The following is a 27,746-nucleotide window of genomic DNA, read 5'->3' as shown; positions in this document are numbered from 1 at the left end:
AATCAGGCAAGTCCTTACACCTACTGCCCACCTCACAACCACCTTCCTCCATGATACTCACTTTCTTATACTCCAACCACCCACCTGCCCATGATTCTTTAATTACCATCAATCACTTGTACCCACCCACCTCATTTCCCACCCCAAGCTCCACCTGGGCCCCACAGGGTGTATGTGGGGCCATGACTCCCACCCCATACCGTTCCTCCTATGGGGATGTGCTCTACAGAACTAATGCAGCTTCCTTGGCTGGTAGCACCTCAAGCAAAGTGTCACTAAAAGGAGGGATCAACACAAAGAAAGGGCACCAAAAGGAGGACATACCCCAAGGACAGTGTCACCATGCATGTCAACCCCCAGGCAGGTTTGACTCATACACCAGCAGGCACATCCTAAGCAGGGTTTACCATAAGGTGGGTGTCACTCCAAGGAGGGTGTTACTCTCAGGCACTTACTCTTTAAGGAGAGGGTGTACTATAAGGAGGGTTCAATTCAGGTAAGGTGCACTGCAAGCAGAGTGGATCCCAAGGAGAGTGTCACTCTTAGAGACCTGCACCCTCTAGGCAAGCATCACTCCAAGGAGGTGCCACCAGCTGGCAGACACACCTTCTGGCAGGTGCCATCCCAAGCCAAGTACACCAAAAGGAGAGCATCATCATCATAGAATGTCCTGAGCTGGAAGGGATCCACCAGGATCATCAAGTTCAACTCCTGTCCCTGCATAGGAGTGCCCCAAGATTCATCCTATGTGTCTGAGTGCGTTGTCCAGTCTCTTTTTGAACACTGTCAGGCTTGGGGCTGTGACACCTCCCTGGGGAGCCTGTTCCAGTGCTCCACCACCCTCTGGGTGAAGAACCTTTTCCTAATGCCCAACCTAAACCTCCCCTGGCACATCTTCCTGACATTCCCTTGGGCTCTGTCCTTAGTTGCCAGAGAGACGAGTGCCTGCCCCTCCTCCTCCCCTTGTGTCACCAAGGCAAGTGTCACCATCAAGCAGGTGCACCCTAAAGGCAGTGTCACCCAAGGAGGGTGTCACTCCCAGGCAGGTGCACCCAAAGGAGTGTCTAAACCCACACACGGTGCACCCGAAGAAGGGCACACCCCGAGGAGGGTGTCACCCCCAGGCAGATGCCGCCCTAGAGGAGTGTCACCCCCGGGCAGGTGCACCCTAAGGAGGTGTCCCCTCCCCACCTGGCATCCATAGCGGGCGCGCCCCTCCCCGCCTCCGCGCACCCAGCCCGGCCGCCGCTCCCGCCTCGCAGCCGCCGCCGCTCCCGCCCGCCGAGCCGCGCCGGGCCGGCCCTGTGCATTGTGGTCCGGCGGCGGCGGGGGGCGAACATGGCCGAGAAGCAGAAGCACGACGGGCGGGTGAAGATTGGCCACTACGTGCTGGGAGACACGCTGGGGGTCGGCACCTTCGGCAAAGTCAAGAGCTGAGTACCGCGGCCGCGGGGAAGGGGCCGGGCTCGCCGGGTTGCATCCTCCTCTCCACCCCCCTCCGCCGCCTTCCCCCTGCCACCGCGGGCCTCCGCGCCGGGCATCGCTCCCCTCGGCGGCTCCGCGGCCGCCCAGCATCCCCGGGGGGCGGCGGGGTCCAGCGGGGCGCCGCGGGGGGCGGGCGGCGCTCGGCGCCTCCCCGGTGGGCACGGGGTGGGAGGCGCCCCCTTCTCGGGGTTTGGGAAGTGGCGGGGAAAGGATGATGAGGGGGTCGCGGGCAGCTGATGGGAGGTGCAGCCCTCGCCCTTGGGTTGCGTGTTGCCGTTCCCTGCTGCAGCCGGTGCTCTGGGCAGGAGCCACCGAAACTTTCCTTCCGAAGTAGGAGGAAGGGGATGGGAAGGTTGGACAGCCAACGGGGCACTGATGGGCATCCTTCCCCCTTCGCGCCGAGGCTGTCGTCTGTGCTGCCCCCTCCTTCCCAAAGAAATGGCAAGTGCTTTGTAGTGTAAGGAACCGGGACCAAAAAGATGTTTGTTTGTTTTTTAATGCTGCCCTGTGAAGTGGTTCCCGAGGGGCTGAGACCTGCAGCAGGCAGGGATGGAGGGCTCGGGTCAGGCTGGGGCTGTACACAGGGATTCCTCTGGCATTCCTGCCAGAGTAGTCAACCCACATTTTAAAGGTGCCAGCTTTGCTTTAGCTAACTGTAAAATTTCCAAATATTTGTATTTCTTTTTCCTGTGAATTCTGGCATTACATGCAAATTAAAAAAAAAAAAAAAACAACCAAAAAAACCCCACAAAACAAACAAACAAACAAAGAAACCACAAACCACAACAACCAACCAAACAACAAAATTTATTGTCTAAGCAAAATGGGTAGCTGTGATTCCTGGGTTTAGCCCCGTCAGGGGGTTACCCACAGTGCTGCGGCTGGGCGAAGGGGTGATGTGCCCGCATTCAGTGACTGGAGTTTTAAAATAAACCAATATTGACAGCAGGGGAAGGAAACCACCGCAAACACTGGAGCTATATCCACCTGTGGCCATTAATCAGGCCCCTAAAAATAAATTGCTGCGTTTAATCCCAAACCACAAATTTACTGAATGAAGAATTACTGGAACAAATATTTCTAACGGTAAGGGCCGTTTAAATCCCTCACACATACCAGCAGACCTCAAAAAGTGCTCCAAAGGCAATTTTTATCTTGTGGACCAAATTAAGTGTGTCAACAATAGCTTTTTTCGTTAAATACCTTTCAGGAGTAGCTAGCACAAACATACCCCATCCCACCTACACCTGACTTTGGGAAAAACTCCCAGTTTCCAAAGAAACAATGAAAATAACACACAAAGTATTTCCTAGCCCAAAATACTTTATGTGTAAGTAGTACCTTTTATATTATTTCTTCCTTAATATTTTGCCTATAACTGACAGGTGAAATTTGGATGAGATGAAGAAACTAGATCTCCTCTTTATACAGATTTACAGCATTTTAGAAAAAAATGTATTCACCCTGTGTAGTGAGAAACGTGAGAAAAGCAAAGAGATTTTTTTCCTGAATTGATTCAAGCTTTGTATATATTGTATATAATAATTGGTTTTTTACTAAGAAGGCTGGTGCCATCAGTGACATTTCTTGTTGTTCATGTGTTTTCTTCAAAATCTGTCTTGCACAAAACTTTGTAAGAGGCACTTTCTCCCACCTTATTCCTCAAATAAATAATAAATTACAAATTTCAAGGACTACAATTATCAAGGAAATTTAAAAATGGCAATGAAAGGGAAGGATTTAGTGATGATGGGGTACTAACCAGAGCTTGGATTTGTAGCTGGAGCTAAATAGTCACTTTGAGCCATCAGAATCCAGAGATACGACAGAAGAAAGTCCCTGCTGCCCTGTTGGGATATTCATTCTGAGTCAGCACTGTCTGGGTCATTGGTGAACTGATCCTCCTCAAAATTCGCTAAATGCTGCAAGAGGTGGTTGGTTTTAAGTCCATTCAGTTGCTTGATCTTGTTTATAGAAAGATCACACAAGCCACAGAGGGGTGCAAATAGGTTTGCAGATGAGAGGAGGATTTTGGCAGTAATACTGAAATTCCAGCTGAAAATGTTGATGAAAATACAGCATTTGTTACAAGAGAGGAAGGTGGCAGGAGTTGGTAGATGGATAAGAGGTCTTGTGCCAAGGGTCAGCGTTACTAAATGGGATTTTGCCAAATACAGGGGGAGCTGGTGATAGTTATTTTCCCTCTTCTCCAAGCCAAAGATGAGATTAATTAGCAGAGAATAGAACTATGCAAATGATATTGGATTTTGAGGTTAGTGAAGCAACGATGGAAGGAGGTGGCATCTCCTCCACTGGTGCTTGATAAGAACAGATTAGGCAAATTACTGCTGTGTTTGTCCCTGGCACATCCTACCCTGCGAGTCCCCAAAGAGCTCTCCTGTGACCACAGCCCTCGCACAACAAGACCTTAAATCAAAATCCAGTGGAGAAACACAAATATTTTTCCATGCGGTGCCACAGATGATGTCCCTGGTGGCCACTTGGTGGTTTCTTACCCACCCTTGTTGGCCATCAAGGTGATCAATTTGTGGTCCCTCAAGGGCCAGCAGTGCTTGGGTTATATTTATGTTGGTTATGATGGCACCTCCATGGGCTTGAGTTGGGGTCAGATCCCATTTTCCTAGGTACTTGTACCATTGCTGCTGCAGGACAAACCTTGTGTTGGAGGAAAGATAAAATAAAGGAGACTGAACAAATGAAGGAAAGGGAGAGAAAGCATGATATAATACACAAGCAAGCAGCACTTAGGCAGAATTAATACAGCGTTGCTAAGTATATACTTTGGATGGATTTCATTTTTAACTTTGGGATAAGATAAGGGCCAGTACAGCTGATAGGAAAGGAGTTTTCTCACCCCTCCCTAAACTTTTACATTCCCCTTGAAGCATTTGCAAAAATGTTAACTGCTTCTGCTACCTGAGCTGCGTCAAACACGCACCCAGAGGTAAAGCTTCATTGGTACCTGCTGTAAAAACACATGCTGTCAAGGGGCTTTAATGATTATCTCCGCTTACAGTAGGATAAACACTGTTCCTCCTTAATTTTATTCTTGTAAAAATAACTACATTAGAAGTGTCCTCTTTCAGAAACTCATTATATTTCTGCCCTTCTTAATAGCGTCTGATGCTGAAGCATCCCAGTGCTCAGGCAATCACACACATGCAAGCAGATGGGGTATCAGCTGAGGACACTCACACAGTGTCCCATTTGGTGCCATTTTTTGGAGTTTAGGGTCAGTGTTACTGCCTTACCCTTATGACTGGGGTTTTTTTTTGCCGCACTGTGTGCAACGCTGGTCCTTATCTTGGTGTCAAAGCCGTCTCCCTCACTCACCCCAGCGGAGCCCTGGTTGCTGGTTTTAAACTGTGGTGGAGCTTACCTGAGTCCTTGTCACTGAAAGACAAGACAGATGTCAAATCTCCTTTCTAATGCTGCTGCTCAGCTCTCTCTCCTCTCTAGGCTTTTAATCCAGGGAGGCAGTGAGAGGGACAGAGGTGGCTTCCTCACCACCACCCAAGACCACCGCTGGCCCATCCTTGGGGTGAGGAGAGGACAAACCCATTAGAGATGAGCTCCATGAGCATCCCCTGCCATGGGACCTGCCACTGCTCCTCATCCTGGGGCTGGATCATCCCATCAGTGTGCTCCAGCACATGAGGACAGTGACTCCCTGAGCAGAGGGACGTTTGTCTTTGCTGCCCTGTGTCAAAATTCCTGCATCTACAGGCTGCAGCTGGAGAGACCTAAAAGGCTTAAAAGTCTCCCACCCCATAGCAAAGTATGTTCTGTTTTTTTCTCTCAAGGCATTCGAGTAGGCTTAACAAGCCACTGGGGACTGAAACAATAATATCTCTGTATGTAATGCTTACTGTAAGCAAAAGATGGATTACAAAATAGACTTTATTTTTAATTATTAATGTGTGTGTGCTAGCAAACCTTTGCAGAGTTACACATTGTTTGTCATGGATGGAAAGGAGATGAACTGCTTGGCAAAGGAATGAAAAACAATAATTATTCATTCTGAGCCTGGCTATTTTTTTTTCCAAATGTATAGTAAAAAAATTTCAAAGCATGTAATGGGCTAAGGCCAGAAAGGGTTTGTCTTGAAAGAAAGCATGGCAGAAATCAGGGTTTTCTTCCTAGTTCAGGGACAGACCACTTTGCTTTGCTCTTTCTCAGTTTCCCAGCTAATGGCTCAGTGCATTATAATTCTTTAATTTTGCTGAATGAGTGAAGGGCAACTTTCAAAGTACAGCTTCTTGTGCTCCCAGGAAAGAGAGAGCAGAGGTACGGCAGTGCTAGAGTTGACCAAATCAATGCTGCTGCTAAAAGACTTGATCTCAAAGACATCTGCTGAAGTTGTCTTACACTCTTCTGTCACTCCTTCCTCAGTGTGACATAGAAAAGGCCTCAAGTTGGACCAGGGGAGGTTCAGATTGGATATTAGGAAAAAATTATTCCCAGAAGGGGTTGTCAGGCATTGGAACAGGCTGCCCATGGCAGTGGTGGAGTCACCATGCCTGGAGGGGTTTAAAAGGTGCTTAGATGAGGTTCTTAGGGACATGGGTTAGTGCTAGAGTTAGGTTATCGTTGAACTTGATGATCCTGAGGGTCTCTTCCAACCAAAACAATTCTATGATTCTATATGCCATGCATACACCATGACAGCCTTGGCAGAGATCAGTCCTTCAGCACGGGGCAGGTCCAACGCTTCCCTGTTCTCCTCTCCCCAAGGATGCACCAGGGAAAACATGCCTTTATGGACTATTTACTGTGCTTTCCTTGCACCACACAAGAGGAATTATCTGCCTCCTCCAGCCCTCAGCTAATCCCTAAATTGCATCTATACTGCACAGCTTAGTTTATTTTCATTTCATCTAGTAGTTTTAAGTATTGCGAGGAATCAAATGGCCATGCAAAGTGGTGCTTTAATTTTCAAGGGCAGTAAAGTGTTTTATTTTTAGGATGCTCTTATTGAGGAAAGAATCTCTGGCAGGTCTTATCTGGTGGCTAATAATAGTGACCTGGCGTGCCCCGAGCAGAGCCAGCGCTGCCGCCCTGTCCTTCTCATGCTGTCTGCTTACGCCGTTTGCTTCTGATCAGCTGATTAGAGCCTCCAAAATTACAGAGTCTAATAATGTAATAACAAGGTTTGCTCGTAATTATTAACTCCTTGCACTCTGTGTTATTACTGGAAGGGTAATGTTCGTAATTAGAGAGTGCAAATATTTATTGTAAGCAGGTTTTCTCTGCAGTCTTGAGAAAACCACCCGTATGTCACAATTTTTAATACCACATTAGAAAATACGGAGAAGTGATAGCTCATAGCCAGAAAATCCTTTTAGATATAAACATCCAGCTGACAGTTTTCAAGCAGTTTCTGCTAACTTCACTATAAATCTTGCTTCCAAGGAGCTTTTTTTTTTTTCCATAGTATGTTTATTAACAACAAAATGATTAAATGCTGTTAAGTTAGTGCAGTTCCACCAGTGACAGTGCTGCTGCTCCCAGTTTGTGGTTACTGTTTATCCCCTGTACACAGGAGATGAGCATCAGCGTCTCAATGTACCAAGTGCATATTATAAAAACCCATATTGAAGTTTGTTTCTTTTCTGAAACCAGAATTTGCTCTTGCAGTACAGCAGTGTTCCTGCAGCTTGTCATCAAGAAGCATGCTTGAGAAAGTATAAATAGAAATTAATTTTAGTAATGCAAATCCTGCAGTCCTATTTTGGGCAGGGAAAATCCTTATATCATTCTTTAAAAAGAGGTGTGATGGTCTAGTTTTAAGACAGGGTTTATTAGGGATTTAATCAACTGGTGTGTTACATTGGAGATTCTCCTCTGCTATTTAAATATCTCTATTTCTGATTGATCTAGCTTTTACGAGCTATAAATCTTTGCAAATTAGCTTTGGGTATGACCTCCTCCAGTAACTCACTCTGTTTATTTACTTGAATGTTTTTGCAGATAAGTCTCTGTTCTGTTTTCGATGACTCCACTGGAAAAACAATAAAGTGAATAGACAAAAAACAAGATTAAAATATTTCACCTCCTCATTCTTTTTTTCCCCCCCCTTTAAGAGTTGCTTTTTGCTTATAAATCACAGTGTCCTAAATTGCTTGTATGAATCTTGCTACACTGTATAGTGACTTCCCAATGCTCTCTTTTAATAGTTGGTGAACACCAGCTGACGGGGCACAAAGTAGCAGTAAAAATACTCAACCGACAGAAAATACGCAGCCTGGATGTGGTTGGGAAGATCAAACGAGAAATTCAAAACCTTAAACTCTTCCGGCACCCTCATATTATCAAACTGTAAGTACCCTTTCTGCTGTGTGTTCAGATTACTCCTCCAACTGCAACGACTTCACACTCACAGCTGAAGTGGTGTTACGAGATGGCTTGGAGTAGTAGAAAATGTGAGGTACATGGTCAAGTTTTTGCAGGTTAGAGCCAAACGTTGCTTTTTGGAAGTCTCTCACTAATGGGAACACATTTGACACTGAGAAATGATGGAATATGTTTCTTCTTCAAAGACATGTAGATGAAGTTGTTAGGGACATGGTCTAGTGTAAGGTTAATGGTTGGACTCTATGATCTTGAGGGTCTCTTCCAACCAAAAAGATTATATGATTCTATTAGAAGTTTTTTGTGATGACCCTTTTTAGGCTTCATATCTCCAGGCTTGAAGCTGCTGAGAATTGTGCCTGAGGAGCCACAGCACAGTCAGGCTTGTAGAGCAAAGCCTTGGCCTGAAGTCAATAGGATTTATGTTTTAATGGCCTGGCTATCCAGAGCTTAAAGGAACATTTTTTGAAAATTTATTATTCAGACATAAGCTTTCAAAGTTGCCACTCTGATGAACCTGAATTTAAGTTGTAAATCAGCACCTGCACTCCAGCCTCTGGGATTCCTTCTGAATCCCCAGTTTGTGCAGCCAGTCCACATTAATGAGGCACTCGATAATATCTTTGGCATTTCTATAAAAGAAAGCTGTTGAATGGTAACTGCAGGGATAAGTTGACATTTAGGTCAGCCTTAAAACTGGCATGAGATATAGCAAATACCTGGGACTTAGAGGCAAGGGAAAACAAATTCTCTCTACAGTTAAATAACTAACCACGCAGCAACTGTTGACTTTAGAGTAACTTCACAGTTCCATGGATTTATTGGAGAACAGATTGGTATTATTTCACAAAAAAGCCAGCAAGAGTCCTCAGCTATGTATCCAGCATCCTACAAGTTAAGTCCTGTTCACACATTCATCAAAGTTTTAAAGCCTAAAAGTTAACCCAAATTTAACAATATCAGTGTCCTATGGTACATACTGCAATCATGAAATACAGTGATAAAGAGGTGCGGAGGAGAGTGCAGTACATAAACCTTCTCTTTCAATAGCTTTTTACATGTATATAAAAGAAATAGTGGAACAATTAACGATAACTTAGACCTGTGCATTCAAAGCACTTCAGAAAAAGTAGGTTGATCCTGTTGAACTTCATAAGACAATCACCTGTTTGCTTGCTGATCTCTGAAAATTGTTTGTAATCTGTTTCAAATTACAACCCACAGAAATTCAGCTGTAAAAAAAATACAAAAAAATTTTAAAAAGGCAAACAATGTCTCCGAAATAAAACAGGGGGGACTCTCGGCTGGTGCTGCTGTGAATTCCTGTAGCTGCATTAACCTCAGCTGATCACTGGCAGTTTGTACCAGCTGTGACACCAAAATGCCTTTGCAGTGCTCAGGACCGATTTTGAATGAAAACAGAGAATAGATTTGTGAGTCAAGAGTGATACTTTTTTTTTTTTTCCCCTCCACTCTAGAATATAGAGGGATTTAATATATGAAAAATAGCTGTGATCTTTTGGGGTGCTCATCTTTGTTTCTATAGCTTTCCAAAAGAAGCTCCCTCTAGTGTCTCAAGTTCTTCTTTATCCTTGATACAAGGGAAACCAAACATACCCCTTCCCTGGCCCTAGCTAACGAAGCCTTCATTTCTAAAGCTCTTTTTGCAGATCTTAGGCAAAATGTAGATTTGAAAGTCAGGAGAGTCCTAAATGTGATAGGATTGTCTGGCAAATATTTCAGAGGATTATTTAAAAGCTTGAAGGAAAACCGTAGGTCTGTAAAAGCGATCCTCTCATAGACAAGTGAAAGATTATACTTGAAATGAGAGAGAGCTTTTCAGAAGTGGAAAGCAATTATAAAGACAAGATCCAAACAAATGCTTATTTAATGATTGGCATGAAACTAATAATCTGTTGAAAAGCCTTTCCCTGTTCTTCTTAATTATTTTTCTAAATCTGCTTGTATTTTTGAAGGTACCAGGTCATCAGCACGCCAACAGACTTCTTCATGGTCATGGAATACGTATCTGGCGGAGAATTATTTGATTACATCTGTAAGCACGGACGTGTAAGTGCCAGCGCCGTGTCAGCCCAAACACTTGTGTGGGAAGAGGGTGGTGTTTAGAAGCAAAACGACTGCTAAAGGGAACGTGGTTAAGGTTAAGGCCCAAAATAGAAGTTGCTTCACAGCAATCCCATATGGAGTGTCTCGTACCCGGCTCACACAAAAATTGCGTGTGATTCTTTACAGTGTTCTCTGATGTATTTTGATATGCAAACCAAAATATCCAAGGTAACGTGTTACTTAGTGCAAATATTTGGAAAACTAGCATATTTTTATAATTCTTAGCTCTGAGTTGCCTGTCAAAACCCCCACGGTTCAGCAGCAGATTTACGTGTGTGCAGGGCACCGGAGGGGAAGAGCACTCGGTGTGGTCTCTGTCCCCGTCATTCGCCTCCCCCTTGGCTCCTTGTCAGGTTTTTTGAAGACTTTTAAAGGATGTGGCTTATCTGAACAACGTTTTCAAAAGCCAGTAATCCTGCTGGGTATAAATCACCTGCAGCATAGGCTGAGCCCATGAAATGTGTTATTATGGTTACAAAGAAAATCACTAGTGTCTGCCCTGTGGACATCCTCCTAGGCAAGGAGAACCACAGGGCAAGGAGATAAAAATGAGCTGAAGTGGACATTCAGAATAAGGCTTCAAGTGAAGGATCAGCCCATTATATGTTTCCTCTCTGTACTGAAAAAAAGTCAACATATTTATGGTAAATTTGTTTAGATCAGTACACTGGTTGATGGAGCTGAGAGCATTTACTTTTCTGCCTACAGTTCTGATTTCCAGCACATCTTACCCATTTGGATCTTTTCAGTGACTAATTTGGATCTTTTCTGAACTTTCGCATTTATAAACTGAATTTTTCAGGAGAGTCTATCGAAGTCATCAGTAAAATAACCAGTCTCTTCATCATTTTAAACATAATTTCTGTAATATAGCTCAAACAACTTTATAGCTATCTGTATAATTAAAATCATCACAATATTCCACCTTTAGCTTTTTTTTTCCCCCCAAATCTGTCTGTCCATGAGGAATCTCTCCCTGTAGCATCCCCTGTGGTGTTTTGTCCAGCCTTGATCTGTGTGTGCTGTATAGCAGAACTGGTGCCCTTGGGACACCAAGCCATTGATTGCCTCATAGGGGCTACCAAGAAGTTCTCCTTGATAGCTGAGCTGAATTTAGGTTTCTAATTTTGTCTCTGGGCTGCATAATTTGAAGACACTAGCACATTATAAAATGCAAGAGGGGAAATTTGCCTTATTTGCTGCTTCTGTTCACAAGAACACTGTGATTTTTTCGCTCTGCACCCTGGAAGATTTTGGCTCCTTGCTAAGTCAAACCTTCCCTTGCCAGCCCTGCACACAGACCAACCTTCAGGACTGTTTCCCCTTACACCCATAGGTTGAAGAGGCAGAAGCTCGACGCCTTTTTCAGCAGATTCTCTCTGCGGTGGATTACTGCCACAGACACATGGTTGTCCACCGAGACCTGAAACCAGAGAACGTGTTGCTGGACGCACACATGAATGCAAAGATCGCTGATTTTGGTATGTGACCCCAGCAACATTCCAGAAACACAGCCAGCTCCCAGGCGCTTGCTGGACCGTGTCCCTGGAGCACGCCTTACAAAACCCAGAGCCTGTTTTCCTAACCACTAGCAGTTGCTTTACCTGAAAAACCCACAGTTATAAACACCAGCCTTTTTTTTTACAAAAGCAGGGATTACTTATTGTAGGCTCCTTCTGTACTCACATTAAGAATGGAGCAGCAAGGTAATTTGCAAATCTTCACTAGATTTTAGTGTTAATATAATCACCTAATATAAAGATGTAGTTAATTTATGTTTAAGACTGACTCAGTGCAGTTAATTCCAGGGTGAGCTGGCTGCGCATGTTTATTTTCATGTGTGTTCTCCGTACGTTTGGCCGTGTGCTCTTGGCCTCACTTCATGTTACAAACGAGTAGTAACAGGATTCTTTAAGTGGCATTACCGATTTAAATCAAATGAAATAACTGGGCTACCAGCTCAATCCCTGTGAGTCCTTTCTAGCAGTTATAAATCCTTTTGAAGAATTACAAATTTCACAGCCTCATGCAATTCCCATATAAAGTAAGTGTTCAGGGATGAATTATGTCTGTTTTCCTCTGTGCTAAAGAAAGCAAGCTCTGGGGTTTGCAACTCATATAAGGAGAATTAGCCTGGAGTGAATATTTCTCGCGTAGATGCGATAATAATAATAATACTAAATAATAATTCGGAAATCAGCTCAAAGGAACCTATCTAAATTATGTCGACACTTCCCCTCTGAATTCCCCCCTCCACTTGCTATAACTATCCTCCTCTGTGCAACAGAGAGTCCTCTATGGCTGGACATTCACATCAAATATCAACATGTAGTAAACTTCTTGTTTCTAGGCTTGTCCAACATGATGTCAGATGGTGAATTTCTACGCACCAGTTGCGGTTCCCCAAATTATGCAGCCCCTGAAGTCATCTCCGGAAGGTAGGACATGCTGCATCTAATCAGAGCCTATGTGAGCACATGGTCTTTAAATTTGTTCTTTGGATTGGAAACAGTTTTGCACATCTAGTAAAAGCAGATGAATCCTTCCAGCCTGTATTTTATGTTTGGGTGAATCTACTGGCAAAAATCTGAACATTTTCTTGGTTATTACATTTCTCAGTAGCTGTAATGGCAAAACATGTTTTGGTAAAGATGTTTACTTTGAAGGAATTATTAATAGCAGATGTTGACTGTTTATATTGCTAATTAAAGAGGGTGAAAATTACTCTTTGGATGCAAACACCGAGGTTTCAGATGGAAAGGCATTTGTAGGCCACCCCTTTCTCTCGTGCCCACCTGTAATATGAAACACAGTGTTAATGAGGAAAACCATTCACTACAAAAGATTCAGGAAGATGTTTAATGACTCAACTACACTGTGGAACTGTTGTACTGAAAATAGTTGTCTTCTGGTTCCTCAAGCCAGGGTTTTTTTCTTTTCCGTGACAGTAGGTTCAACCATCATAACTTTGTCTTGAATTGCCAAACCTCCAGTGTGGTTGCATCTCTCAGCGTGCAACATCTGTACAACACATGGTGTGTTAAATGCACTCTGCAGTGTGGAATTGGACTTGGCCACGTTGACACAGAGTGTTACCTCCTGTATCTTACTGTAAGGAACCTAAGTTACACAGAACGTACTTACTTCCACAACTCTCTCTATAATAGCATAGCAAGGATTGCAAATACAGATTTTCAAAATTTTAGTCGTCTATATGGTCCTTCAAACCGTCCATCTCCTTGTCATCTGCCCCATATTTTTGAATCACCCTCTGTATAAGCATTATTCTTCCTAATTCAGCATATTTTTGCCTATAACTGTAGCTTTTAAATACAACATTTTGTTCCAAGTGTGTTTGCTGTGATTATGATTATTTTATCCCTGTTTATACCACTGCAAGTGTTGGCAGAGTATCCTAGGAATTAGACCAGCATCCAAAAACCCTGTTGTGGCTACAGCTCTACATGCGAAAGCAAGTAAATCCTCATTGTCAAAGAGGGAGATAAAGCTGGAAACTCTACCATGATTCCAAAAAAATATTATTTCCATGTCCTTTTCAATAAAGGCCAGCAGTATTTTTTTTTCAGTTCATATAGGAAACAAGGCACGTGGTAGAATAACAAGAAGTATTTAGTCCCTGCCTGTAGGCAGTGTCTCATTGTTCCAAGGCAATATGGTTTATTAACAAGCCACCATCCTGCATCAACACCGCTTACAGTATCAGCTTTATACCACTGAATAATGTACCAAGCTGCCCTATTCTTGGATTTGTATTTGTAGGGAAGAGGGATGCTCTGCTGTTCCTGCAGCGGGATGAATGTCTTGCTGGTGTTGGAGCTGAGCTGGTTCCCAGCTCCCGCTGCCTTTGCTGGGCAGACGCACAAAAGCAGCAGAGCATGACTGCTCAGGTTCCCGACTCATAAAAATACATCTCATTTGGGATTTAAGGTCCAATCCACTGTTCAAGCAACATGGTTATAAGCAAAAGAATCGGGCTTCTTATGCACTGTACACCAGTGTGTCTGCACTGGTGCTTTTCAGGAGGAGCAAGTGCAGGAGGATGAGTTTTCATGCAGAGATTTCTGTTTCCCCATTTCAACCTCTATTTTGATGGGGTTTTACATCCCAAGGGAAGGCACTGCCTCTTAAAATCTCTGAGAAAGCATCAGTTGTAGCAAAAAGAGAGAAACAAATCAAGCAAGCAAGCAGCAGCAAAATCCATATATTTGGGGTGTCCTGACTTTGTGATGCCAGTGAGCACATTAGCAGCTTCTCAGAAGTGGGAATGCTTGTGTACCGGCACGCAAACTTCAAGCAAAAATAAATGGAGGTACCGTATCTGCTGCCACTTAATTTGCCTCACTGAAGGAACAGAAATTGCTGGCTGAGCTCTTGGGAAAAAGGAGCAAACAGCCTGTCAGATATCTTGGAAATGTGGGGTTTGGTTTTTCGGATGGTTTGGCGGAAGCAGGGATGTACGTGGCTGTTCAGAAGAGCATGGGCAGCCCACGCCAGCTCTGCTGTGTCATTTCCCCTCATCCCTGAGTGATTTTTGGCTTAGGCAGGTTTGGCTGGGGGCATCCACATGAGCAGCCTGGGGTGGGCTGCAGCTCTGGCCCCCATGGAACTGGCAGTGGGTCCCCAGCTCGCCCAGTGGGACCTGCGCCCTTACTAAGGAGAGGAGGACAAGGGATGACACCTTTCTCCTGCCCTTGTCTTTTCACAGGCTGTACGCTGGCCCTGAGGTGGACATCTGGAGCTGCGGTGTTATCCTCTACGCCCTTCTCTGTGGCACGCTGCCTTTTGATGATGAGCATGTCCCCACCCTCTTCAAGAAGATCCGGGGGGGTGTGTTTTACATCCCAGAATACCTCAACCGCTCTGTTGCCACTCTCCTCATGCACATGCTGCAGGTTGACCCCCTAAAGCGAGCAACCATCAAAGACATCAGGTCAGCCCATGTGGGATGGGGTGGGCTGGCTATCTTTGGGGCATATAGGTGGCAGAGGATGGCAGCTGTCCTGGGGGTCACCTGCTGGCAAGTGGGAGGCTGGTTTGCAAGAGTAGTCAGCTAATCCAGCAGGCTTTTGGCCCAAGGAATTCAAGGAGTATTCCTGTACCCTTCTGTGCTGATGGAGAGGTGGGTGCTGCCAGCTGGGCAGGGGCTGATAATGAACAGGGTGATGATTTTATATACATCGTATTTTACTGCATTGTAAAATAGCCTCAAAAATGTCTTAGTAATACTTAGCAAAGCCAGCTACATCATGCAATAATCCTAAGAACTAAGGGTGACAGAACACTGGAACAGGCTGCCCAGGGGGGCTGTGGAGTCTCCTACTCTGGAGACATTCAAAACCCGCCTGGACGTCTTCCTGTGTAACCTCATCTAGGGTTCCTGCTCTGGTAGGGGGATTGGACTGGATGATCTTTCGAGGTCCCTTCCAATCTCTAACATTCTGTGATTCTGTGATCTACCAGGTATTTTTCATTACTTTATTACAAGACCACCTCCCTCTGGGTAACAGTTCAGAATAAGAGGGTAATTGTTGTACTTCCAGTAAAAGAGAAGGAGAAACACAAGAATTGCTTGCTTAATCTGTAAATATCTGATATAGTTAAAATGTGAGCAAATGATTAATCTTTAAATGCAGCGTAGTTGTCTTGTCTAGTCAATGAGTACAGTGCCTATGAACTTTTTATCTGCATGCATCACTGTGGAAATTCAAGGGAAAAGGAATAATTGCACTATTAAGCAGATATTTGTGCCTGCAGAGATCATTAGAAGTTCATGGCTGGTAGCAGGACTTCAGAATTCTCACAATGTGAGCCATTTTAGAAACATTTTGTGAAACTGGAGTCTGATACACATTTTATGAAATTTGTAGTAATCATTACATCTAGCTGGTATGCTAAGCATATACATAAATGTCAATAAGACTTTCAGGAGTTCTCATGTTTTTAATGCATTTGCAATGGATGGCCTTAAATTTACCCTTCAGGTGAAACAAGTAAAATGCCTTTTAAATTTCTTAATTCCTTAAGATTAGAGGATTTAATTACATGTTAGAGCAGCAGCACATATGGCAAGTTGATATGCAGAACATATAGACAAGGCTCTCTGTGGTGTTTAGCCACTTAATTATTATTGACTTAATTGTAAATTGGTGGGAATCGGGTACCTGGATAGCTTGGATGCTCTGTATCTCTGTCACACCCATAGCATCTTGTAGGTGCTGAGGTCTTAACTTCAGAGCCAGGTGAGCAAATAGCCAGGCTTGCGAAGTGGCATCGCTGTTGCAATGCTGGGGGGACTGTGCAGGGCTGGGCTGAGCTCCCCAATCTGCAGCTGAGGATTAGTCTTAGCTAGACCAAGCAATACAGGTGAAGTAGATGCAGCCAGTCAGTTTCTCATCCCCAAGGTTCATTTTGGCCACCACCTCTCCAGTGCCAAAAACACAGCTCTTTTAGGAATGTAGACCTAATTTTGTTTGCTAGTGCCCACATGTCTTAGTGGGATTTGGAGTCACCTTGCTGGAAACACACTGCTTATTTCTCAATTAAATGCTTTCACCACCAAGACAAAGCTGCCCAGATGCTTTTGAGGAGAAATCCAGGGTCTGGTGGCAGTGGTTGCCCCCAGCCTACGTTGCATGGAACTCATGTTGGCTCCTCTGCCTTTCCACAGGGAACATGAGTGGTTTAAGGAGGAGCTGCCCAGTTACCTGTTCCCAGAGGACCCTTCCTACGACGCCACCGTCATTGACGACGATGCGGTTCGGGAAGTTTGTGAAAAGTTTGAATGCACAGAGTCAGAGGTGATGAACAGCCTGTACAGTGGTGACCCTCAGGACCAGCTGGCAGTGGCTTACCACCTCATCATAGACAACCGCAGGATCATGAACCAAGCCAGCGAGTTCTACCTCGCCTCCAGCCCCCCCACCGGCTCTTTCATGGATGACAGTGCCATGCACATCCCTCCTGGGGTGAAGCCGCACCCTGAGCGGATGCCACCATTGATAGCAGACAGCCCCAAAGCACGATGTCCTTTGGATGCCCTCAACACCACCAAGCCAAAACCTCTGACTGTCAAAAAGGCCAAGTGGCACCTGGGAATCCGCAGCCAGAGCAAGCCCTATGACATTATGGCTGAGGTCTACCGTGCTATGAAACAGCTGGACTTCGAGTGGAAGGTAGGGAGTCCTGGTGCTTCCTGGTGGTGCTTTTCAAGGGTCGTTTCATGAGCTGAATTGCTCAGGGAGGTTAAGTCTGGTTACAGCCTCACCTGTTTCTGAACGAATACCCACTCCTTGTGATTGTCCTCGCTGAATTAAGCTGCTAGCTGTGGTTCAATACTTGTGGTGTTTATTTATGGCACAAAATAAGAGTTTTCTTTCTGAATGCTCTAAGCCTCTGGCTGGAAGGATGATTCTGCCTCATTTAGCTGTGCGGATAAGAGAAGTGGTCACGTTTCTAATTTTAGTGGCTAATTCCTTGTGAGGTTATCTGGAGTACTCCTGAACAAAGTAACTCTTGTTATTTCTGCTTGGTTCCTAGCAGTCACGTGTACTGAAATTGCATGATTTGCATCTTCCTAAAAGATCCACAGGTGAGGGGTTGTTGGGGCAGGATTTTGTACCATTGATGTGCTGGCATTTTTCTCAATGGAAGAAGGAGTGGTCTTCGTGGATTAGATGTGCTTTCAGATGCTTACTGCTTCCCTGGTCTAGGGTTCAGCTTCGTGAAGCTTGATTTAAACCCAGATAACATTTTACTTGACAGTACTTCAGATACTTCTTCAGAGCTACATAGCTTTTAGTCACAATCTTTTTGCAAAGTCCAATTAATAAATCCCTAAGTTAACCCTTAAAATTTTCTGCTGAGCCTGATTCCCTAAATCTCAGTGCAGTCACTGATAGGAGTGCTCCTGACTCATGGCCTTTCACAGCAGCCTCGTGTGAACATCAGCGGCAAGGGAAGGAGAATTCCAGCCCAGATCTTCATCACCAGAGGAGACACCCTCCTCGCCCCAGGTCCCAAGGATTGTACAGTGTGAATGTCACTGTGCTGCTTCTTCAGAGCCTTCTATCTCCTCCTTATTTTTGATAATATTAAGTATTTAAAGCCAAGTAGCACCCAGAAGTTTGATTTCACTGCACCAGCCAGGAGATGGACTGTCTCCAGATGTGTATGCCTACACCAGCCAGACGTTTGTTATTTGCATGGTTTTACAGAGAACAAACCTGATGTATTTCTGGTACAGCTTCACAAACCCAATCAGTCCAATGTCTTCATGTAGGCAGCGGAACTTATTTTGTACAAGGAGGTTTCACAGTAGTCTTTCCCACCCTAAGAATATCTTCAGAGATACGTGACTCTTCATCGAAATAGCTTTCCCATCCATGCAAATGCTTCATAAATATAGCACAGAGGAAAGATCTTGTTGCAAATGAGATGCAGCAGATTGTGGGGTGGGAAGTGGCGAGAGAAAATACAACAGCGCAAAGCTGATTCACAAACATGGAATTCAGCTGGGCCGATGGGACAGGTTGCTCTCTCCAGCCTGCCCTGGTGTCATGGGCACAGTTCTCATACGTGGGTCCACAGGTGGGCTTTTTGGCTCATATGGTCATCGCTGCTGGGCAGGGAGGAGCAAACATCAGTTTGGTGCCTGGCAGATGGGTCACAGCAGCTTCATCTGCCAGCAGCTGGTGAATCAGAACCCTGAGAAGCATTTTAAAGATAGGAGGAAGTAAGACATGAAGCTGTTTGCTTAATTTTATAGGCATTGCTCTTTCTAGAAATTGTGTTTTGCTCAGAAGATGTCTAACTAGTATTTAGAAAAAAATAAGGAAATAAATGTTCTTCTTGCTACCTTTAATCTTAACTCCTGAAACCAAGTTTCCCGTTGCAGGTGGTGAACTCCTACCATCTCCGAGTGCGCCGCAAGAACCCGGTGACGGGTAATTATGTGAAGATGAGCCTGCAGCTCTACCAGGTTGATAACCGCAGCTATCTCTTGGACTTCAAAAGCATTGACGGTAAGTGGGAAATGGTGCAACACGAGATGTGAAACACATAAAATGGCAAGTTTAGAAGTTCTAAAAAAAATCTTAAAAAAAATCATTCTTTGCATTTCAAAATGTGTAGGCAGCTGTTTCAAGTCAGGAAAAGCCCTTTTGACCCATTTGTCTCCACTACTGTTACTAGTTCTTTACCAAGCGTGCATTTCAGATGCCAAAATAATGCCTTTTGTTTTATTTTATTTTTTCCTTTTTTCTTCTTTTCTCCTTTCTCTTTTCTCTCTTTTTTCTTTTTTATTTGCTTTTTCTCTCTCTTTTCTCCTTTCTCTTTCTCTGCTTTTTTCTTTTATTTTTTTCTTCTTGTCTTTTTTCTTTTTTTTCATGTTGAAGATGACGTGATGGAGCAGAGGTCCGGCTCGTCCACGCCGCAGCGCTCATGCTCTGCCGCTGGCTTGCAGCGCCCAAGGTTGAGCATCGATGCCGCCGCGGCCGCCGAGTGCCAGTCACTGATGGGCTCCCTGAGCGGCTCCTTCGTCGGCAGCATCCCCTCAGTGCCACCGCGCCTGGGCAGCCACACCATGGACTTCTTCGAGATGTGCGCCAGCCTGATCATGGCCCTGGCTCGCTGATGGGCAGCACCGCGGCACTGGTCCCTCTGCACACAGTGTTGCACTGTGAGGATCTGGTCTGGCTTATCCGTTCCTTGCTGCTTCTGCTTTGTTCCTCCTCCTCTGCCCCTTGCTGGTCCACAGCCTGTGACACACAGCCAATTCCAGACCCAAAACATAGTCCCCTCTAAGAAAGCACCGGGGAAATTAAGAATAACTTCATTTCACTCCTTATATCATGGTGAAGTGTAGCCAATACCTTTTTTCTACTGAACCAAATTGGAAATGTTGGCATAGCTGTAAAATAGGAAATGTATCACTGAGATTTTGGAAAACACCTCCACCTTGTTCATCCCGAGTTAACAGAGCCATGGCCAAGCTTTCTGCGATGTAGGTAGTGCACAGTGAAGCTGGTGTTGTATCCCCTTTGCTGTGCAGAGCAGGGGCAGGATGGGCTGAACCAGGTCAGAGGGGTCGACCGGGAGCTACGTGAAATGGAGCAGGAGGATGATGAAGTAACTCTGTGCCGGTGGGGCTGCCAGCCTCTGGTGACACTTTCCTCCTCAACTAGCAGCTGCTTCGACACTTCTGCACTAGTGCAATATGCCTTCCCTCCCCTATGTGTGTGGGTGTGCTGGGGAGGGAAGGTGGGATGCAAAGGTCTTGTTGCAAACCTGCCACGGGAAAGCCTCCACATGTCAAGTCTTGGCAAAGGAGTGTCCCATCAGATGCTTTATTTCCTCCTTCCAAGAGTCCCAGACCTACTCCCCACATTCAAACATGAAGGCTGTTTGCTTTTTCTCCAGCACCTAACCATCACCCCCCTCCAACCCACTCACCCTCTCCACCAGCTCCAGGGACCGTATCCTGAGCAGGATTTGGATGAACCACCGACGGAGGGCAGGATGCCAACGAGCCACCCGAAACCCAGTGCTTTGCCCACCGTGCACCCAAGGGCTGGGATCATCACCACTGGGCAAGAACCAGCAAGATCACTTGGCTCCAGAGCATTTACCTCTCACCTTTTCCATAGGAAGCCCTCCACCTGTTGTCACCACCCGAGAATCGCTGCCAAATCTGCCTTCCCTGCTTGCCGCTTCATGCCGCTGGAGACTCACTTCTCACGCTGAAGGGCTCCCCGGTCCTGCTGCTGCTCTCCAGGCTGTGACCATCACCGCTGATAAGGCAGGGATATCGCAATTCAGACTTTTTCTGTTTCTTTACTATCTGAAGGGATAGGGTTTTATTTTCTAAGACAATCTGGGGATTTTTAAGGTTAAATTCTTGTTATTCAAGGGTAAACTCTAATGCATGTGTGACTTCTTTGTTTAAAAGAACTGTTGGTTTTGATTACTTAGGCTTAATCTAATGGGCAGCACTGGCATCTGCTTGGCTTTGCTATGGTATTTAATTCCATTTACTTGATTGCAAAAGAACTTAATAGTCTAATCAGTCAAGGAACAAATGCTTTATGAAAACTTGGCCAAAAAAATCCTGGGTGGTTTTTTGTTTTGTTTTGTGTTAAGAAACAAAGCAAAGAACTTCTGCTGGTCCCAGGTATGTGGTCACTCAAAAAAAAAAAAGACAAACCTATCTATCTTTTTGATAGTTTTTTATCATCCACTGAGGTTTTTTTGCTAGTTTTTTTTGTACAGTTGCACTTTAGTTTATACTTTCTGCAAGTTTCTATTGGAAGTAAGGAAGAGAAAGACACATTAAGCCTTTTGTACTAATCATTTTAGATAATGAAGACAAATACAGGATATTTTTGCCATCTACTGGCAGTTCAGTGGACATTTTCAGTTTTTGTCCCCTTTTTAAAACAAAAAAACCCACAACATTGCCTTACTTTTGTTACAGATTATGCTTGGATGCTCACTAATGTGACTTCACAGCGCCAATTTTTCCAGAAGCCGCACAAAGTAGAAAGCTTCCAAAAAAAAAATCAGTTTTGTTGTTAGGTTCTCATACTCTAAATCCAACGCAGCAGTGGTTGGATTATAAACCCGGCAGCAGAACAATTTTGTTTTTAAAAGAAACACTGGAAGTGTTTGTAGTACTCCTAGGTTTTGTAATGAGTTTTTTATTATATTATCAAGATTAAATAAGTAGTAGTCTGGGGTGGAGGATGGATTTGGTACTGTGCCTGGTGGCTATCCAAGGATGCTTGTCTCTAGTGCTCTGGGGTTAGCAGGTCATATGTGGCGAGGATGGGGAATCCTGCATGTAAAAAAAATAAACATCCTAGAGCCAAAGCTGAGCAGCACCCAGCTCTTTAGCAGCTTTTGGGTCAGCATCAAGGTGGGAGCAAACAGCCCTACATGGTTTTGGGTGCTGGAGATGAGTCCTTTTGGAAAGGAGCAGGAGAGGATGGCTGAGCATATGTAGGGACAGACATAAATTTCCACCCAGGAAAGAGTTAGGAGTGTCCATACTTCCACTGTGAAATATATTTGAAATGTAAATGGCTGGTTAATTACCATTGCTCACAACTGAGCATCTTTCCAGGTTGCTTGTCCTGGCAACACCTGTAGCCCAGTTGATAAGGGGCTGGCGTGTTTGGTACAATCTGTCATTCAGAATCATGTAGATGTACAGATGTCTTGCCTTAAAATTACACTTGTCCTCTGGGATTTCTTTTACCGAGTGGAACTACTAGAATTAAACAGCAGCAAATGCTCTCGGGAGGAAATATTTCCTTGCTGGAGACAGGTGGGATTTCTAGGTGGTAGGACAAGCTCTTTTAGCACTTGGCATCTTCTCAGACCCATGCAAACGTTAACTCGTGTGTGGATCTGAAAAACCAGTCCTGCCAAGGAGGTGGTTTTCCATATGGAGAGAAACAAAGGGACAAAGCAATTTTCCTGCTGGATGTCAGCAGAGGCAGTGGAGCAAGTAGGACTGATGGAAGTACCACTTAGATGAATGCATCAGATTGAACTGTCCATTACAGCCTTACCCAATCCTCACTGTGTTTTGAAATATTCTGAGAATTTTAACTTCTTCCCCCTCGCCCCCCAATTTGTTTTACCTTCAAACAGGCTGTTTTCTCATTCCCAGCTGCAAAGAAGGTGCTGACCTCTGGTTACATTTTCCAGAGGAAAAGTTTAATTCTTACACTGTGGTCAGGTTGGTTGTTTTTTGTTTTTTGTTTTTTTTTTTTTGTGAGTTATACTGGTACATGCACAAGCATCAGGAAAAGCAGGGTAGACGTATTTGAACTACAGAAACTTGAATTACTCCAAGTGCAATTCTTCAAAAGCCACTGGGCAGCTGTGCTTTGCAAGCAAACTCAACTTTGCTTCAGGCAGAGAGAGAGAAAAAGGCAAAGGATCAAGTTCAGTTAGGCTCCAGCATTAACCTCCAGCTCCTGGATGAGGTAATTCAGAGAGATTGTACTGTGCTAGCTGGTGAATATAGATGTATATATTATATATGGATACATATATATAAAAGATATATATGTATATATATAAAAATTTAAAATGTAGGTCGCATCTCTGTCATTGGCCTCTCATTTTCATTTGCCCAGCAGGCAGGCGTGTGCCATCGCACACACTACTCTGGGCACACGAGAGGACCTAGAAAAAAGGGGGATGATATTTTTACACCCTCTTCTAGATAAAGCCCATGAGAAGCTTAGCTGACCTCGTCAGACCCAGCACGGCCTCATCCGGGGAGAGGCAGCATCAGGAGCCGCGAGCATCCTGCCCTCCCACTGTCCCTGACCAGAGCCCTGGTGCCAATGAGGTTTTTGGCAGTTTTATTTTCAGGAGTCAGAGCTGAGCAGACAAAGGCAGTGGGATTTTTTTTTTTTCCTCTTTAACGGGTCAGAAATGCATCTTCAGAGTGTGCGTCCAATTTAGCATTTCATAAGGTGTGTAGAACCACAGGGGTATAAATGGGCAGTGTTGTAAAAAATGAAGCAACTGGTTAGGATCTGTTGTATAAACATTTTTTTTTAATGTGATTATAGTGCTGTTTGTATTGGAATAGATGAAGTTTGAACAAAATAACCATTCTGCCTACTCCTTTTCATTTTACTGCTCTTTACCATCAGTTGTCTTGTGTGCACTCCTATAGAAGGAAGAGAGACCTATATGCAGGACATGAAATCGTGCCTTCGACATACATTAGGACTGCGCAGCTTTGTTTCAGGAGGTGCACAAATCCCCCAGCTTATACAGAATCACACCGGTGAGACATGCAGGCCGTGTTCCTAAATACTTGAAGTACCATTTGTTGTGCAATTATTTGGCTTCACCCTTTTACTAGCTGAGCGGGGGAAGAAGAATCACACATCCGTCCTTTTGGGTAAGCCAAACAAATCCTCACTCCACCTCCTGCAGTATTTTACTGGAAAGTTTTAGCATCCCTTTTTATTTCAGGTGTATGATGTACCTACTAGAGTCACCTTTCTTCAGGTCTTACTTTGGTGTGGGCTTTCCATTTAGTCCTTTCCTTTGGCTTTCTTAGCCCTCCCCTTATATATTCCTTTTCAGCATTCAACAGCTTCCTGTAATTCTGAATTTCCAGTCTGCCTCTGGAGTTAATGACTTGTTTAGAGGTACCTCACTCCTATGCCTGAGAGATGAACTGGTTTTCAGAATTCCCACATTATGCTTATTGACCAAACACTGACTTTTGCTGAGAGCAAATGTGTATTCAATGCACGTGTCTTTGCTCATTTTGGTTATTAAGTTAGGAGACCTGGACAGTAAATCAGAGCTCTAGCTGCAAAGCATGAGTGCATTTTTGGTGTTACAAAAAGTCCATTTTCAACAAAAGCGTTGAAATTCCTGCTGAAGCTGCCTTAATTTAAAAATGAAAGTTTATTTTTAAGACTCATCTCAATTTTTTTTAGGTTTTGAAATAGTTTATTTATCCTCATCTCACAAAGCTGTGAAGTAGATACTGTAGACTCGGTACTATTTATTCTTGTAGCTGAAAGCATGTTCATGTTTTCTATATTATGTTATATTCACGTCTTATACCTCAATGCATTTGTTTGGTTGGTGTGTTTTTTTTTCTTGTAGAGCACAAAGCAAAACTGAATCCCAGGATAGCTGTAGTGTCTGTGGCCCAGCATCTTTGGGCAGACAAAATTCAGCTCTGTGAAAGAGATGAACCAGACTAGTCCAGTGCAATTTTTTGTTTGTACTATAAGGAGTATTTATGATTTATGATATTATGTAATTATGATTTTTTGTTAAAATACCAAACCTTAAAAAGCTCTGAGTATAAGCATTGCTTCAAATGTGTCATTAATATGAACCTCAGAAAAAAATAGTGAGCTCTATAAATACTCCGCCCTTATTGGCATTTTATATTTTGTCAACTGATGGGCTGGAGAAGGTTTTTGTTTTCAAGTTAATTACTGTAGTACTTTCTGGGTGCAGCCCTTGTGGAAGGAAGGGCACAGGGCCTACGTTCAGTTTTGTCCTTTGTGCAAGTAACTGTACATTAGATAATCACAATGAAGCCTTTTACCTTCCATTTATGGTGTGGAAAGTGTTTCTGGGTGTACTGCACTGCATGTCATAGCTGTCTGTGTGGTTGACATTTGCACTTTAATAAACTCAGAGATGAAAAGAGGCAAGAGCAGCAAATCCTTAAAACTTCATTACTGCACAGTCCCTTTTTTTTTGCAGGCTGGGGTTGGCTGGTTTCCCTCAGGAGATGCTCCCAGCATATCCCGGTTGTGGGGCCGCAGATGCTTCTAGAGCAGGGAAGGGAATTGAAGTATCTACAGGAATAACAGAAACAGCTTCCCCAACCCAAAATCCATGCCAGAAGCCAGGCCCAAAGGTTTTCTTGTGTGTTAATGTGCATCGAGCAGAGCTGATGATGGACTGGTGCTGCCTCAGATCTCGACTTCTTACTCAAAAACATGGAGAGAAGGATTTTTAAAATATTGTGTAAAAATAGCCTTTTATTGCAGGAAAGGTGCTTGGGAGGCAGAAATTTGGAACTTAGTTCATGTATCTGTGATGCAGAGGGATGCAAATCCAGTTAAAGCACAAAGCTGCTGAGTGGTCCAGTTTCATCCCTATCTACAGTCTCCCTTTTACACAATTTATGTGTAAAAAAGGTATGTATGTGGCTTGTAAGGAATTTCAGGTCTCCCTCAGATGTGACAAACCAAAATGGTTATTGTCATCATCTCCATTTTGAGAAGGAACGTGGAAGAACAGGGTTCAAATTCACGTAAGAATTACTTCAAGTTTTGATGCGTTCAGGGTGTACCAACAAGGTCATAAAAGAAAAAAAGGAAGAATTTAATTTCCTGACCAATATCTTGACGTAAATACAGCCACTCTGTGGTTTGAGGAAATCAAAATTGCTATATGTAAAGCATTTTTGTATTGTCTTGAGTCATGCCATATCAAGTGCTTTCCTTCTGCACATGCATTGGAATCTGTCCATGAAGAAAAATAGTTTTAAGTGCATTGCAAGTCATTTGCCAACACCAGTGCAGCAGTTGTATGTTTTGCCTTGAGTTGGGTCACAACCCCACAAGGATTGTGTGTAACTGCACCGGGCTTGAGGCCCAAGCACGTATACCACAGGATATATGGGGGGGATTTTTTTTAACTTAATTAAAAGAAAAGGAAAAATTGTTAAATAATTTCCTTAGGAGACAAGAAAAGATCTAGCACATGTGGCTAATACATAATTTGCCTCTGGCACTTACAGAGCGTGTGATGAATAGACTTCAGGACCTTTGAGGTAGTGCGGGATGGGGAGGAGGATGAGGAAGGAGATGAGGAAGAGGGTGTTTTCTTCTCAGGATCAATCCTAAACATCATCATGGAAAAAAGCCCTCTGGGTAAAGCATCTCCACAACTTCCATCACGATAATTCCCCGCCAAGGCTGTAGGTGAAGGACATAGAGCACGTCCCCGCCTGCTCCTAGGCCAAACACGCACTTCAGCTCCCCAAACTCTCCATCTCTGCTAGAAAATCTAAATATTTGGGCTGGCAAGCCTGCAAAGCTGCACATGCTTACAGGGGATTGTTTTATTTATTTTTTTATTGCAAGGATGGATGCAGGCCAATGCACTTAATAGTAACCACATGGTAAAATAAATAAGAATGCCTGTATAGACTTAAAAGTAAATGTTAAATATTTGCTGTTTTTTCTGATGTCTTCTGTACGAGCTTTGAAATGGTGCTCTTATTTTGCTGTGTTTTCTTAAGCCTGGAACATTTAATAATTTCTAATTAAACCATCTACGTTTTTAGGATATTTATGAGCAAACTGATATGGACCCTTAAAATGTGCTCAGGAGGGGCAGAACCTATACATTATATACAGTCATATTTAAGGTTTTTTTTTTTATTTCCAAGGCCATGTAAAAACCCTATCCACATTTTTTCTGCTTTTGAAAACGTATCCACTGGATACACTGAGGAGAAATCATTAGCAATTTATATTTCTCTTCCTACATTTAGGAGCATTTTTTGTTAAAATAAGCAATGATCCTGCAGGCCCACAGCAGAGAACAGCCCGAACACAAGGGCAACTGTTGGGGAACTGCCTGCTGCTGCCAGGAGTCAGCCTTCACATAGCTGGGATGCCTATGTTAGCTTACAAAAATAAAGAAAATTTTGACTGAACACATTATTTACTCTTTTTTAATGTTTTTTGGAAAGAGATGAGTCAATTTTTTTCCACTATTTTATATATTTAACCTGGCAGGAGTGGTGGCATATACTTCTTGTCCCAATACTTTCACATTTACAGTTCAAATTTAAATGGCTTGCATTTTAAAGAGCAAATCTTTTGGAGAATCTTGCAATTCCAGCAACTGAAACAGACAGTAATGAGATGAACATAGAGCAACTAAACTGTTAAGTTCTGCACAAAATTTGTAATGCAAATGCAGCAATGTTATAGCCATTTCAGAGCTGACCAACAAGGTACTCCAAAAAGTGAGAAACACTGAAAATAACTAATGGTGAGATAATCAGTGAAGACATGCTCTAAATAGCAGACAAAAACACCCAAATCAAACAAACGAATATAAATTAAAAAAAAAAAAAAGACAAACCACACAAACCAACCAAAAAGAAAAGGAAATGTCTCTTGCAAACTTATCAGTGTAAGAGTAAAAAATAAAATTTTATT

At 43.7% G+C, this 27,746-nt stretch overlaps 2 protein-coding genes across 19 annotated transcripts in view; one reads left to right on the top strand and one right to left on the bottom strand.

The window, feature by feature from the left end:
* The first annotated feature begins 1,184 nt into the window (after positions 1–1,184).
* Positions 1,185–27,698, top strand: PRKAA2 (protein kinase AMP-activated catalytic subunit alpha 2). Of its 5 annotated transcripts, none has more exons than XR_010651690.2 (10): positions 1,446–1,926; positions 7,683–7,824; positions 9,834–9,927; positions 11,321–11,465; positions 12,335–12,422; positions 14,711–14,935; positions 16,673–17,177; positions 18,899–19,025; positions 19,398–23,929; positions 25,267–27,698. XR_010651690.2 is itself a non-coding variant. In XM_065842547.2 (9 exons), exons 1-9 carry the CDS (start codon positions 1,339–1,341, stop codon positions 19,634–19,636), a joined length of 1,659 nt encoding a protein of 552 aa, XP_065698619.1. In that variant the 5' UTR covers positions 1,185–1,338; the 3' UTR covers positions 19,637–25,207. The 5 variants fall into 5 exon arrangements, 3 of the variants coding, with proteins under 3 accessions (XP_065698619.1, XP_065698617.2, XP_071666309.1); XR_011739717.1 differs by lacking the exon at positions 25,267–27,698 and having other exon boundaries at positions 19,398–20,800; positions 23,699–25,207; XM_065842547.2 differs by lacking the exons at positions 1,446–1,926; positions 25,267–27,698 and adding an exon at positions 1,185–1,432 and having other exon boundaries at positions 19,398–25,207.
* Positions 8,648–27,746, bottom strand: part of FYB2 (FYN binding protein 2) — a 68,122-nt gene continuing 49,023 nt past the window's right edge. For 11 of the 14 annotated variants that reach the window (XM_071810201.1, XM_071810203.1, XM_071810200.1 and 8 more), the window contains one exon: positions 20,709–20,792. The gene's annotated coding sequence lies outside the window, so the exon portion shown is untranslated. Of the gene's footprint in view, positions 12,780–16,166; positions 16,351–20,637; positions 20,793–27,746 lie in introns of those variants that run through there. The other 3 variants (XM_071810191.1, XM_071810207.1, XM_071810192.1) reach the window with 2 other exon arrangements.

This window comes from Patagioenas fasciata, chromosome 6, assembly GCF_037038585.1.
Source record: "Patagioenas fasciata isolate bPatFas1 chromosome 6, bPatFas1.hap1, whole genome shotgun sequence".
Lineage (NCBI taxonomy): Eukaryota > Metazoa > Chordata > Aves > Columbiformes > Columbidae > Patagioenas > Patagioenas fasciata.
This window is presented reverse-complemented; position numbering and strand designations above follow the sequence as displayed.

What these genes read in the sequence shown, in the direction of transcription:
- PRKAA2 (XM_065842545.2), top strand. Translation starts at nt 1,722, where the DNA reads ATGGGAGGTGCAGCCCTCGCCCTTGGGTTGCGTGTTGCCGTTCCCTGC. An exon ending in CCCTCCTTCCCAAAGAAATG is followed by an intron (nt 1,927 to 7,682) that starts GCAAGTGCTTTG and finishes CTCTTTTAATAG; the next exon opens with TTGGTGAACACCAGCTGACG. An exon ending in TGCAAAGATCGCTGATTTTG is followed by an intron (nt 11,466 to 12,334) that starts GTATGTGACCCC and finishes TCTTGTTTCTAG; the next exon opens with GCTTGTCCAACATGATGTCA.